This window comes from Pollachius pollachius (genome assembly GCF_949987615.1).
Source record: "Pollachius pollachius genome assembly, chromosome: 12".
Taxonomy (NCBI): Eukaryota; Metazoa; Chordata; class Actinopteri; order Gadiformes; family Gadidae; genus Pollachius; species Pollachius pollachius.
The window spans coordinates 3,522,889-3,538,103 of record NC_136945.1 but is presented as its reverse complement, the minus strand read 5'-3'; the positions used below and the strand labels follow the sequence as shown (position 1 = coordinate 3,538,103).

The 15,215-nt window shown below is 43.2% G+C and overlaps 1 protein-coding gene across 1 annotated transcript in view; it reads left to right on the top strand.

The window, feature by feature from the left end:
• Positions 1-15,215, top strand: part of cntn4 (contactin 4) — a gene marked incomplete at its 5' end in the record, with an annotated part of 104,325 nt that overhangs the window by 82,125 nt on the left and 6,985 nt on the right. Inside the window, 5 exons of the mRNA XM_079748698.1 lie at positions 7,900-8,075; positions 9,927-10,047; positions 10,909-11,067; positions 13,077-13,226; positions 14,375-14,445. Of these exons, the coding sequence (XP_079604824.1) occupies positions 7,900-8,075; positions 9,927-10,047; positions 10,909-11,067; positions 13,077-13,226; positions 14,375-14,445 (677 nt within the window). The remainder of the gene's footprint in view (positions 1-7,899; positions 8,076-9,926; positions 10,048-10,908; positions 11,068-13,076; positions 13,227-14,374; positions 14,446-15,215) is intronic.

Genomic DNA, 15,215 nt, shown 5'->3' with positions numbered 1-15,215 from the left:
TAACATAGTGTTGTGACCAGGGTGTCCAAAGGTACAGGGTTCGATCCCCAATGTCTCCAAGCAGCATGCAGACATTGCTGCACAAGAAGCTTAACCCCTACGGGTCCCTGAATTTACTGTAAGTCGCTTTGGGTAAAAGCGTCTGCTAAATGACTAATATACAACAATTTAATGCTTTCCAAACGAGCACTTTAAATGTAATGCTTCCCAAGCAAGCACTTTACATACACAAATGAACAGTTTGTCTGCAGCAATACTGACCAGCTCTTTCGCATAACTGCAGAGGCATCGCTCAGTCACGACTCCTGCTACCATTCAACTCCAAGGTCCTCCGTGTTACATTAGAACAGAATGGAAAAGAAACGTACTGTGTGGTCTTCCTCACAATATGAAGTTGAATACAACGTCTAACCAAAACAATACTACTGCCATTCTTCCAAATAGATGAATGATTCCAAACATGTTATTATTCTTAATCTCTGCTTGAAAAAATTAAAAAATAAAAGGACTGATTTAAACGTTTTGGTAACATGGAGTGAATTGAAAATGAAATAGAAGGCTTAATTTTTTTTCTACCATCAAATTGGATTGACTCCTCAGCAGGCCACCTTGTGAGGGAGTGCATTGAAAACAAAGATCGCTGACAATCTTATTAATGACACTGAAAAGAGAAAACCTATCTATCTCTCTTTTCAGGAACAAAAGCACTAACACAAAGAGGACAGGAATTTCCTAACACACTGACACGTTTGTCTCTGAGTCACCAGCCATGCTCGTCTCCTCCTCTTCTCTGTTGAATTATAAAAGACAGATTTCATATATTATAAATGCTGGCAGCCGGCCATGGTTTCACAGAGAGAGAGAGTGAGAGAGTGCAGCTAACTCAGCCACTAGGCTGACTCACATCCTAGCTGACGCCATTCGCTCCCCGGGACTGTGTCCATCGGCGGCTCTTACTACAGTACCAGAGCAGGAAGGCTACTGCCAGGCTGGAGGAACACGTGATGGAAATGCGAAGGCGCGTTAGCCTTTGGTTCGGTACCGTGTGATCACAGTGGGAAGGGGGGGGGGTTGTAATTGTACCTGCTGCCCTTTATTTATACGCATATATTACACGCTTTTAAATCCATCAACTGTATGAAGGGATATATGTGCTGTACATGTGTGTGTGTGTGTATGTGAATATCTGGGTGGGTGTAAATGTGTGTGTATGTCTATGTGTCAGGGTGTGTGGGTGTGTGTTTGTGTGTGTCTGTGCGTGCATATGTGTTTGTAGGTGTGGGTGTGTGTCTGGTTGTTCCTGCAAGCGTATCCATGTCTGTGTGTGTGTGTGTGTGTATGTGCCTGCAACCATAGATGTATCTGCATGTGCCTATGATTGTACATGCCATTGTGTGTGTTTGTGTCTGCATGTGTGTGAGGTAAAGAGGTTTGCGGTTTCTATGGCCTCAGCCCAGTGCGTATAGGTGTGATATTTTATTTAAGCCAAGCAGAGGTACATTCACATCTGCCTCCTTCAATACTCAGCTCAACATCCTCCAAACTGGGACAAAGAATAACGAATTGGCTATTTATCGTTCTCTGTTTAGTAGCTACCTCTCTTCTGTGTTTTCTGCTTCTGTCACATTTGATACTTTCTAGGAAATAGGACAGGATAATTTGCACCAATTCATTGAGGAATGGGTAACCTGTTTAGTGTTAGTGTGTGCTTGCGTGTGTGTTTGCGCGTGTGTGTGTGTTTATGTGTGTGTGTGTGTGTGTGTGTGTGTGTGTGTGTGTGTGTGTGTGTGTGTGTGTGTGTTAGTCTGTAATCAGCCCTATCAGGGGGAGGGGCTGGGAGTGGTTTATTTTAAATGACTTTTCTGATGTGAAAACATGAAAAAATAAAAATCCAGATCCGTCCACCTCCTAATATAACCGAAGCGCTGCCAGGCCGGGTCGGACCCGTCAAAACAAATGAAGCATGTTAACTTCCCCATTATCCCAACACTGAAGGGATATTAGCAGATTAATTGCACTTGATTATACACATGTTCTTGGATGTTTATTACACCATGATGAGCATTTTCTCATCATTACTCAGCCAAAAGGAAAACTCACAACTATTATTGTGCTATGTGTGTGTTTCTGTGTTTGTGTGTGTGTGTTTGTGTGTGTGTGTGTGTGTATGTGTTTCAAGTTTGAAGTTCCCAGTTTACTTTCATGCACCCATTGAATTGATCTAGAAAGCAGCAGCAGCAGCAGCAGTGATTGATAGAATGAAGCGCTTCAGGAGTCCCAGAGCGCCTGAACAAGGTGTGTGAAAGGAGCGCTTTTGGATTCGACTTTCAGGAGAAGTCAAGAGCTGAGCAGATGAGGAGTGGACCGGCTATTGTGTCACATCAGAGTATTGTACATTAGGAGGCGTTTTCCGCCTGCTGTTGTAATGAACACTCTTGCAAAGGGCTCAGCATCTTCTTCGTCGCGTCTCACTGACCAACTGGTCCCAGTTATTTTCCTTTCCACTTTTATTTGTACTTCCAAGGTAAGGGACAGAAACCAGATGACCTGCTCTCACACCGAGCTTGGTGGGTAAAAATTGACCTTGAGTGGGGGAGGGGCTGGAAGAAAAAGTAAAGCATTTCAGCTTCTGCTTTACAATGAAACTTCTCTAGAGAAACGTTCAAATCATACAAGCAATCCATTCACCTTGAATTTACAACAGAGCGAGACTCGCTACAGCCCTGACATTTTCAAAGAGCCACCCACATGGTGGCTCTTTGCCCTGATGAAAGTGTGCACAATTTTTACGTTGTTACTCCTAAAGCAGATGAATATTATTTATTGGATTATGAATAGAAACCATCACAAAAACGTAGTCACACTGGGCTTGATTTAAACCTGGTGGGCCATGCTATTCACATAATGCAATCTGCACCGTCTAGCCTTTCAAACTTGTATTTGTGGTAAAGAAATTGCTCAACAGACCATTAATTCTCTCAAAGAGAGAAAGGAAAATCCATGGATTGATTTGACGCTTTTGGACTATTGTAATGGTTTCAGTGAAAAACTATGTGCAGTTTCCAAATAGAATCAAGCAACTATTATTGTGGTTCAACCAGATGCATAACTATTATTGTCTGAAGGTTATACCATCTTTCTCATGGATGACAGCAAATGCATTCAATAAAATATGTATAATACAATGACTTATGTATACTGTTCTTTTTCTTAAAAAAATTACCTTGCCTAAACCTCCACATTACCAAAAGAGAAAATATTGAAGGCCAAGAGAGTCGAAGGAAACTGCACCGCTCTGGAGGAAGTCAAGAGGAAAATGTCCTTAAATCGTAAATATAAACAACATGTTTGCTGCTGAGCATATCCACCGTCTCCAAATGAAGTAAGACCCATTTTTTAAAAAACAAACTTTCATCCTGCATCAAAAGGCAGTGCTGTATGGCGTTTCAAAATATATATAAACTGACTCAAGAAAAAAAAAATAGATCAGTTGCCTTCATCTATTTCGAGGTGCCTGATATGTATCGTAAAGGAAGAGAGGAGACAAGTTTCTAAATCCAGTTTGTGCTGTAGAGCCTGGGAAGCTATGTAACCTAAAGAAGAGAGTGCATTCTCCTACCCCCTTTACACACTCTTCTGCATTCACTCCTTCTGCATTTTTTATTCCATCCAAATAATTTTGCATAACTGGTTTGTATAATATTGTAACTGAAGCAGGTTTTTCTTTGGGTATTTTTTCATATTGGTTTTGAAATCTTTTTCTTTGACCAATTAACAAACATCTTTCTCAGTGCTGAGCACAAGGTTTTGCTCATTAATATACTGTATATTAATATAATATACTGAGACCACTGTTATTTATCACATATCCTAAACAAACAAATATGCAGGACACCATAATCTCACCTGCTTTGAAAATGGAAACAAACAATGATTGTGTTCATGTCGGGATTTGAACCCGAAGGTCTGTAATCTACTCTGAGCAAGACAACCAATCTCTAACGGCTTCCCAAAGCTAGGGTCAGCAATTTTGATCCAATCGTACGCTAAAATTACCACACCTCCCTTCAGGCCTCACTCTAAAGCCCCAAAACACAAGACTAGCTCGCTATCTTAAGCAATAGGTTGCCCTAGCCTTGTGGAAGTCTCCAGTCATGTGCAATGAGTGCTTGCAGGAAGCTGGGTATGGATTCCTGCAAGTAGACGGCATGCAATTTTTTATTTTTGCAGCATAAAATGATTAGACAGGCTTATTACAGTCCTGCGATAGATATAATTACTTATTTTTTCAAAGCATTTGATTTATTGGTTGTTGTCTGGATGTAAAGAGAATTGTAACAAATATGAAAAAAAATGGGTCTAAAATAAATTGCCTACCCTAGCTTTAATGAAGAATAAGACTAACCAGAAGGTTCATCCATTCTATGACCGAAAACCTTTTTCTCCCTTGTGACGTCTAATGCAACATGTGAGGTACGGTGTGATACGTTCTGAGTGACTACCACCCTCTCTACCACTATAGTTGCCGAGGGTGTCAAGATAACCTACAGATAGATGGTGTGAATTCCCCATGCCCTGACCCAGATGATCCTGGCACATGATTCCTCCCTGCATACATTATTCACACATCGACGCCCCATGACAAGACCTTCGCTGAGAAGCCAGATATACGACTTGTTACTTTCCAGCTCTTTTTCGCTCCTTGACACCAGGACCGATTTGCCTCCTTTACAGCTATTTATTTATTTTAACACTTTGAGGCTTTCAGACAAAGGGAAGAACAGTGACGTCTTGTTTGAGACATGTTACATGTATCTACATAAGTAAGTATGGGTGACAGTGCCTTGCTTGAGGATACAGCCAGACTGTGGACATCAGGGTTCAAACCTTGTACCATTTGTGCTGGGAGGCGAACACGCTATTAAACCATCCTGCCTCCTATTCGTTGATTCTTTGCATGGGAAAGGTTAAGAACTTAAGTTAAGATCAACAGATTCTTTGTTTACAAGCAAAGAGACGTGATCATGGCACTGCAAGGGCTACTAGTTGGAAGGGACCAGAATGAATTAATTGAAGTGCCAGCCTACTGTCAGTACACACATCCACAGGTACACACACACTCCACTATCCCAACACACACACAATCACAATCTACTCATACCACACATACACTTGCACACACGCACCACCACCCACAAACACTACACTATACCGCCTGGTCCATTGCTACAAACACACTCGACTTCCTCCACACACACACAAACACACATGCACAGTCACGGCCAAGGCCACGGCCACAAACACTCGTTCCTCCCCCAAAACATAGAAACACACACACACATACACATTTCAAAGTGGGGCAACACAATCCTCGTAGTAGTCCTGCGGCATGCTAGCCAGGCTACGGCGCTACTTGCTACACACCCCGCCTGGTGCCCGGACCCCGGTGACCCCTGGTTAAGTGGCGGTTTGCCTGCACACCGGGGCTCCCGACAGTGAAAGGTAACAAGGCATTATCCAGCAGAGATATCAATCACTTTACGCCAGAGAGCTCCCCCAGTAGTGCTGTGTTGGGTAGGACTATTGGGTCTGTGTGTAACCAGCCTTGGTTGTCCATATAATCTGTCACAAATGATGACAAAAGAGAGTAATAAGGGAGACATATTCCCAAAGTCACTGTCTCACATGCAGGGGGGTTGACTATGCCAACCAATGGATTGCAGAGAGAGGATGGGTACACACACACACACACACACCAGTCGGCGAACCGGCACCCCCCATAGGATAACATACAGAGGCGATAAACGTTAACAATATGTATCTCCGTGCTCGTCAGAGTTGGACTACAGACTGTTCTGGGAACTCCTCAAACCACAGAATATCACTGGTTAGTTTTGCTTCATTCAATTCACCTGTTTTTGTTTGTTTTAAGGTGTCATTATAAAAAAAATCCATTGCATGCTATTTGATACTGAAACCAAGAGTGTGTACTTGTCAGAAAAGTACAAATTTTTCTTTGGACATTCTGTCCAAGAAGAAGTGTTTTTGTGCCGTGGCTGACGCTGCTGAGGGGAAAAAGTGCAGCTTTTTATCCCTCTCTATGTTCCGGTATCTTGTGTGTGACTAAACCATCAATAGGGTCAAGGCAGGGAGCGCAGGTCGACCCTGCAGCCGCCTTGCTCGTAGCCTTCGAAAGGATATTTATTTTCCCTGCTCCTCTTCGCAGCTGTCAGGCGTTTTAGTATTTAGCATCTGCGATAATAGAAGAGAGCATGTGGGCTTTTTGCCGTACTTCACATGCGTGTATCGAACGCTCCAGCACTGTGCCGCTGCGTGGACACACTTAATCATAAAAACCATCAAATCTCCTGAGTGAGGGGTTGTGGTGGTGGTCGTGGCACTGGTCGTGGGTGGGAGGTGAGGTGAGGTGTGGCAATGAATGCATCGGACATACTCTCTAGACAACGAAAAAGGAGAAGGGTACGAAGAGGAGGAGAGGGAGGAGGGCTACAGACTCAGAGTGAGTCCAAGGCCCTGTCACCCGGGGGTGGGTTTAGACTCGCAGGACTCTGAAGCGAGCAATCACAGCACCCCCCAGAGGGAGAGCAGCCACCCTGCACCCTCTAGACACACACACACACACACACACACACACACACACACACACACACACACACACACACACACACACACACACACACACACACACACATATACACACACACACACACACACACACAGACACAAAACACACACAGCCCTGCTGGATGTACTCCTTGCTAGGTACCTCCCTCCCCTCCCCCTCGCCTCCCCCTTATCCCCTCTGCTCTTCGAAAGTAAGCAGAGGGATTAGTGATGTCCGCCCTTCCGAACCTCACCCTTCTCCTACCTGTGCTTTACTGTTGTGATGTGTGTGTGTCTGTGTGTGTGTGGGTGTGCGTGTGTGTGGGTGGTTTTCTGTGGTGTATGTTTATGTATGTGTTATAGACAGGGATATAGAGACAGACAGAGCAAAATCTCAAGATGTGGCGGGAGAGAGAGAGGACAGAGAGAGGGAATGGGATGGAGAGACCATTGTCACCCCTGGGGGGAGTGCCAGCGCCAGGACTTGAATGTTTTCCAGATGTGCGCCTGGGGTATTCTGCAGAACAGTGGGGGATTCGATAGCACTAAAGCTGAAGGATGATCCCACAGGTACGCATGGATGCAAGACACCAAGAGACGCATTTTCTGGGGCAGTTACCTGTGCTCTGTCGACATAGATGCCTTTTATATAGAAATTAAAACAACCAGTACAAGCATTAGGGCTTGGCCGTTTTGGTTGCAGAATAGACTGCAGAGCACTCAACAAATAACCCTCGTAACGTAGAATGGTTTCTTCCCAAGCCCGAGCAACTGTTTTTTAATAGATAACAGTTTGCATGCTCTCTCTGACTCTCTCTCTCTCTCTCTCTCTCTCTCTCTCTCTCTCTCTCTCTCTCTCTCTCTCTCTCTCTCTCTCTCTCTCTCTCTCTCTCTGTGGTATACTCATATTAAGTCCCTCTGGCACATCCACTAGGATGATGGAAGGACTCTATGCAAATGGAAAGCCGTTCTGCACAAAGAATTCTAATGCTGTGGAAGTGTGTGCTTGAGAGGGTTTGTGTTTGTATGTGTGTGTTTATGTAGGTGTGTGTATGTTTGTATGCGTTGTCGTTCACCATTTTTTGTTATTTTTTAATATATTGTATATATATTATTGTAATACTAAAATAAACTTGTATCCAAAGACTTCAGAGATGAGCAGGTAGGGTATTGAAATCTTGCTCAATGGTGCAAGCAGGCTCTGGGGTTCAAACGCATATACTTCCGGCTAAATATACTGACCTTAATGTCCACTGTGCGTTCCCTCCTCCCCAGAGCCTACAGTGATTGTCACCCAACCGTCCACCATGGATGTCACGGTGGGCGAGAGCGTCATCCTGCCGTGCCAGGTGACCTACGACCCCTCGCTGGAGCTCAAGTTCACCTGGTTCTTCAACGAGCAGCTCATACACTTCGCCAACCATGGGGGGTACTTTGAAAAAGTGGGCGGAGTAAGTACGCATGTCTCACCTCCAGCTTTCACGGCCGCTGCTCGGCTATTTTCTGATCTAAGAGAAGACTGCTTTCATGCAAGTGTTGTCAATCATGGTCTGCAACATTTACTCAGTGACCCAATTTTTTATAACGAGAATTAAACAAAACGTGGCCGATTGAAGTTGATCGTCAAGCTTTGGCGTTAACTGAGGTACTCTGCAGACTGCGATTGAAGCAGAACTCGCTTCTATTTGAAAAGAGTTGAGCTTACCAGTCCCCTTCCACAGTTACTGTTTGTTTGAGAGCCACCCAGGCATACAATGGTTATTGACTAAATAGGTTGGACTAGATTACTGTTGCTGCTTTAGTCATCCCCAATAGAAGTAATGACATTGATATTATTCAATGCAACCATGGCAGGATAAACTCTATCAATAATTAAACAGATTCATACGAATCCAATTAATGAAAATAATCATATTTTTCAGTGCTTATTCAATGTAACTTTAATGGATATAAATAAAATAGTAAAAATGTGACCTCTAAGAAACAACTTCATAGCAGTGGCAGTGGCAGACTGCTTATCCGAAAGTCATAAAAAGTGTGTGTGTTTTGTTTTGGTGAACTTTTTCCACCATTTGGATTAGTATTTATATATGTATTTCAATTCACATCCCATTCATCATCAGCACTGCAATACGCAGTGACCAATCACAGAGAGATCAGTGACTGCAGTGCACCCCGGCCATGCTAATATTTCATTTGTGTGCAGGACACTCATAAAAGCTGGTCCTATCAGGGGGACATTGATTTTTGTCCCTTTTCAGCCGTGTTCAGAGATTCTATTGAACAAAAGGTCTAAAGGGGTGATGGTTAAGATACATTGGCCCCATCAATATTGCACTCCTCCTTTAGAGAGCGGGCCCATAATAGATTCAACTGCAGCGCAAGACATAGAGTATGGGAGTGTTTGTATCTTGTTTATTATTTATTGCCTGAAAATTGCTGCATGTGGCTTATTTAAGAATGGGGGGTGAAATGAAAAGAATGATATTTACATAATGCAACTGGTCACGACCTTACCTCCCCCCCCCCAAAATTATGCACTTGCAGCAAAAGCTCCATAACCAATACGCTGTAGTTGTTTTGTGGAGTAATTTAACTGCATTACCGCCGCCCAAAAATCGAATGTCAATATTTTACAGGCAATATTTATTTTAAAAGAATCCCCACCTTGAAGCGTGGGGGGTGGTTGTATAATCTCAAACCCATTGTTAGTGTTAGGTCTACTAATATAAGCCAAATTGCCAACGTTCGCCGGCCAGTGTGCCACCAAATTCCGCCACCACGGATTTGAACCCGGCAACTTCTGGTTCTGGATGCCGATCACTAAATGATAATCGACGCTTGGCTGGCCTAAAAAACAATTGGAACAAATGGGTGTGTGAAGAGCTGGCAATCGAGGTATCTATTAGGGTGCTGCTCTTATCACTGAAGTAATGAAAGCACCTCCACAGCCACTAGAAAGAAAATGCTGCCGGGCATGTCGTGAATACATTTATGTAATAATGACTGTGGCTGACAGGAATCATCTCCAACTTTTCCACTCACAATATGGACAATTCAGTGGCGCCGCCATGGTTGTATGGTACCTTTCTAGAGCAGATCCATATCCAGGAGGATAAGGCCGCCCCTCTTCCCATGTGATGAGACAGAGTAGTACTCTTGAATTACAATAGCTTGGTGCTTACCTTGTAGCTCATGGAACCGTGTGTTTTTATGTTTGTGTACGTGTCTGTGTGTGTGTATGTGTTTTTGTGTCCATGCTGTATTCTGTATGCTTGCATATCTGTATGTGTGAATCACAGCAGCATTCGGCTGGGGACATTATGATTCGAAACGTGCAGCTGAAGCATGCTGGGAAGTATACGTGCGCAGTGCAAACCAAGGTGGACAGCATCTCCATAGCTGCCGATCTGGTTGTCAGAGGTAAGCTAACCCTGCGCTACCTGTTGTCTGCACGCCTAATTGCTATTCTGATGAGCCGGAATGGAGGTGCTAATCCTTGTTTAGAGCTGATTAAAGGGTCGCTATAGTGGAAACAGAGTAATTGCAAAAGTGTCTTGATTGGTTACAGGGATTTTATAGCATAACCGATAGGGACTTCAGGTTCGGATGCACAGATATTTGTGGAGGGTTTAATGGAGGTAGACCCGAATACACATTAAGACATCCATAAACAATGTTCACTGGCTAGAGTCTGAAGCCATTTAATGGAATACATTCATGAGGAAATGTAAAGAAAAAGTGAAATGTTAGCCAGCTCAACTAAAGGCCGGAAGCACCATGGGTGCTGTAAAATATGTGAAGTTTGTCATTTAATGTGCATGTGCTTGGCAAATGCGCTAACATAAAATATAACCGAAGATACTCTTACTTTGTAATTAGTTATGAGTAGCTTCCACCACTCACACACCAGTCAAACTGTATATTTAAACCTCCATTTCTCCACTACTTCGACTTGCCCTTCTGCCTCCTTCTCCACATTGCTCTCTCCTTCACCCTCCGTCTTCATCTCACTCTCTTTTACTTACTCGCTCTTTTTCTCTGCCAATGTTTCTTTTTTTATCTCCCTCTCCCTCTCACACTTCCTCCCGCTCCTTTACTCGGTCATTTTTCTCTGCCAATGTTTCTCCCTTGGTCTCTTTCACTCCCACCCACCCTCTCATACTTCCTCTTTTACCCGCATATATTCTACCGTCTTACTCTGTCCGTTCCCCCCATTCCCCCTCTATTCTCCCTCTCTCTCTCTTTAACACACTTTTCTGTACTCTCTCTACCCCCATCCAGGTCCTCCTGGCCCACCCAACGGCATCCATGTGAGTGAGGTCAGTGAAACCACCGTTTCCCTGTCCTGGAGGCCCGGCTCCGACAACCACAGCCCCATCACAGCCTACACCATCCAGGCCCGAACGCCCTTCTCCCTGGGTTGGCAAGCAGTCACCACAGGTACTCTCTCTGCCTCTCCCTCTGGTGCTCTTTGGATCCATTGTTCTTGGCGTTTGAAGACAGGGTCTAAAGTTTGGCCAGCTTGCCGTCAAGCCGCTTGGATCCAGCAGCAACACAATCACAGCACAATAAACGTACACATTGCTGGTGTCATGCTGCTTTCATGGCCTCTATAGAGAACACATTGTTGAATTCACGGAACACAATGACTTCATCATAGCAGATGACAAGAATTACGATCAGCAATAAGAAGCTCATATAAAAACACATCTTGCATCTCACAATGTTTTATAAAGCTCATCATTTTCTACTGCCAATCAAGATACGCTCAAATGCCAACACAACACAGAGAAGCCCCTTAAGACTGTGATAAAGGAGATATAGTGAATGATGTCTGTAACCCCCTCTTGGGCCAAGAACACATTCTCTATAGATTGGATGAGGCTGTTTAAAGAGGGCACCACATATGAATGGATTAAACACAGGTAACTGCAAGAAAATTGTTTAATGAGTAATTAAACACAGCACAAACCAATTCAATAATACTTTTCCCAGTCCCACTATATTGATGTAGCACCAGACAGCCAAACTGATATTTAAAAATGAGCCAGGAAGGAACATGCTTTCTCCTTTTCCTTTTCCTACAGAAAAAGTACAAAACAGTAAATGCAGTAGTACTTAAAACAAACCACAATTGAGTTAAAGATACACTTTTGAACCATTGCCTTTAATGAATATCAGTCAAGTACAGTCAAACCATCCCCCTCAACAGCAAACCCCTAGAACCTCTTGAATCTCCACCGATGTTTGGGAATAAATAAAAACACTATGGGTTACCTGTCCTGGTACACCTAATTAAAAAGAGATACAACATTTATAATTTTAAAATAATCCATAGTTGATATCAGGGACAAGAATTGGAGGTTTCGTTTTCAGGCTCTTGAGGTTGCAGTGCTGAGCTGTGTTCACGTGTGAAATGCCCACAGTGCGGTAGTTCTTGTTCCATTGGCTTATTGAGTTAAATGAAGTACACTGTAATGTACTTGTTTTGACATCGGGCTCGCTTTGCAAGTAAGTGTTAAATCAAATCAAATCAAAAATCGGTTATAGCTCTAACATGTCCTTCCAGAGTCTTGTATTTCTGCAGTGTGTGCTTTCATCTTTTACTCGTGTGTAACAAAAATGGACCGGCTGGCGCACATAGCATCCTCCCCCGAATAACTTAATAACTTCTAATAACTTAACAGCAAAACATAACATTAGAAAACACTGAGCCAATGCACTGATCGCTAAGGCCGTCCCTTAACAGAACCAAAGAGACATTAGACATGGAATTGGCCCATATTAAAATCGCCTACGGGTTTTTGGATGTATTTTTATGTTTGTTTAGTTCTTGAATTTGCCTTTGCTTTCGTCTTTGGAGTCTGAATGTGTGTGTGTACGTTTTTGTGTCTGTGTGTAAAAACTAAGTGTCCTTGTGTGAGTATCTAGTGTCCTTGTGTCCCGCCCACCTGGGGTACACCCCTGGCCCCCTCAGGACCGCCCACCCAGCAAACAGCGGCGTTAAACTGTTGACACTAAGTTGACATGTAGCAGCACGAACAAAATCTGTTGACACACAGTATGTGGATGCTGACGAAATGCACTTTTGTGTGTCTGTGTGTGTGTGGGGGGGGGGCTTCATGCATGATTGTGTGGGGGCGTGCCTGTATGTGTGTGCGTTTGTATATGTGTGTGTGCTGAGGTGTTTGTGGGCATGTGTATGAGTACATCTGCTTCTGTGTGTGCGAATGTGTGTGTGTGTGTGTGCATGTGTGTCTGTGTGTGTGTGTGTGTGTCTCTGTGTGTTTTGTGTTTGCGTCTACGTGTGTGTACGTCCTCGTCTGCATGTGTGTGTGTGTGTGTGTGTGTGTGTTAACGTCTGCGTGCGGTGCCTTTGTGTGTGTCTGCGATTGTGCATGCGTGTGTGTGTTTTTGTGTGTGTGTGTGTGTGTGTGCCCGTCGGCCAGTTCCAGAGTCGGTGGGGGGTCGCCAGCTGACAGCTACAGTAACAGAGCTGAACCCCTGGGTGGAGTATGAGTTCCGGGTGCTGGGCAGCAATGCGGTGGGCACGGGGGAGCCCAGCAAGCCCTCCAAACAAGCCAGGACAAAGGAGACCTGTACGTACTGCAAGAACAAAGGCAAATCCATGTCTTACTTCTGCTTTCAGCTTTTTGTTTCTTGGGCTTTTAGGTTTCATTCTTTCAAGCATTGATTTTTAGTTTTTGAGTCACTTCCCAAGCAGGAGCAACAAGCATGAAGGCCAATTTGTGTACTTCCCCTTTTGTTTTTTGGGGGTTTGTTTTCATTCAATATTTCTTTCAATAATGTTTAGATTTAGACTAGCCCTTATTATCCCTACTGTTTATTCACTACCGATAAATGGCAAGAAATAAGAAAAAGTACATTCATGCATACTTCTGAGCTTAGTTTCTGGGTGGTTTTATTTGGCTTTCATTCAAGGTTTCATCCAATCCGTCATTGATTTTTTTATACTTTCTTTAATTGTTTATTCCAATTCTGAAGTCACAATCAAAACACGCCATTCAGTTTCGCACAATGGAAAATGAACGTCATGCTTCTGTTTTATTCTTTCAATCACTTAGAAAGACACAACGGGGAAACAATAGAAAGAAATAAGTGTTTGTTCATGTGTTGTGACTTTTGTCTTTTGGGTTTCGTTTTGAGGTTATAGTCATTCCATCAACGATTGTACTGTTCAAATTTTTCTGAAGGCACTACCAAAAATACGAACGAACCAAGGCAAATTAATGTCACACCATTATGTGATGTTTTTTTCTTTTTCTTTTTTCTTTGGTTTCCTTCAATCAATCCTTGATTTTCATTTGTTCCCACAACCACTTATTTCCACTACAATTAAGTCAGATTCTAGTAAAGGCAAGAACAAAAAACAATTATTGTCTTATTACTGGCTTTGTTTCAGTTTTGGTTACTTTGATTCATTCGTTAAATTAAAGTGTTTTTAATTATTTTGAATTCACAATAAAAAATATATATATTGTACAATTTCCAAATTGTATTATACAGTTACTACTTTCAAACAACAGCCAAAAGGGCAAACTATTACCTCATTTCAGTTGGTTTTCTTGTTCTGTTCGATTGTTAGATCCTCTATTTTTATTGAAATGTTTTAAGTCATTTTGCGCTGTCATCAAATTAGGATAAATCTATTCATCATTCTGATTGAACCTGAAATTTCCACAGCTATTCTGTCATTAATACCGCCTCCCTGCCCCCTCCCCTCCAGCTCCGAGGGTCACGCCAGCTAATGTGAGCGGTGGAGGCGGCAGTCGCTCCGAGTTAGTCATCACATGGGAGGTAAGCAGCTCACACCCACCACCCCATGCCTCCACCCCCAGTACCACCACAATCATCATCGCCATCACCATCATCACCATCATCACCATCACCATCATCATCATAACAATCATCATCATAACCATCATCATCATAACTATCATCACCATCACCATCACCATCATCACCATCACCATCATCACCATCACCATCATCACCATCATCACCATCACCATCATCACAATCATCATCATAACAATCATCATCATAACAATCATCATCATCATCATCATCATCACCATCACCTTCATCACCATCATCATAACCATCATCACCATCATCATCCTCACCCTCACCATCATTACCATCATCATCACCACCATCATCATCCTCACCACCATCATCATCATCATCACCACCATCAGCATCATCATCAACACCATCATCATCATCATCATCATCCTCACCCTCACCATCATTACCATCATCATCACCATCATCATCAACACCATCATCATCACCACCATCATCACCACCATCATCATCCTCACCACCATCATCACCACCATCATCATCATCATCACCACCATCATCATCATCATCCTCATCATCTTTATCCTTGCAACCACTTTTTCGCCTTGATACATTCATGACAGCTCCCCCTACTATTTGAACGTGTAAGTTAACCTTTTACTTCTGAGAACACGAGGCAATAACTGCCGCTATCACCCTGGGGGGAGGGCTATGTGGGAGGGAGGAAGGAGGGGAAAGGGAAAGAAATGCCTTTTGAA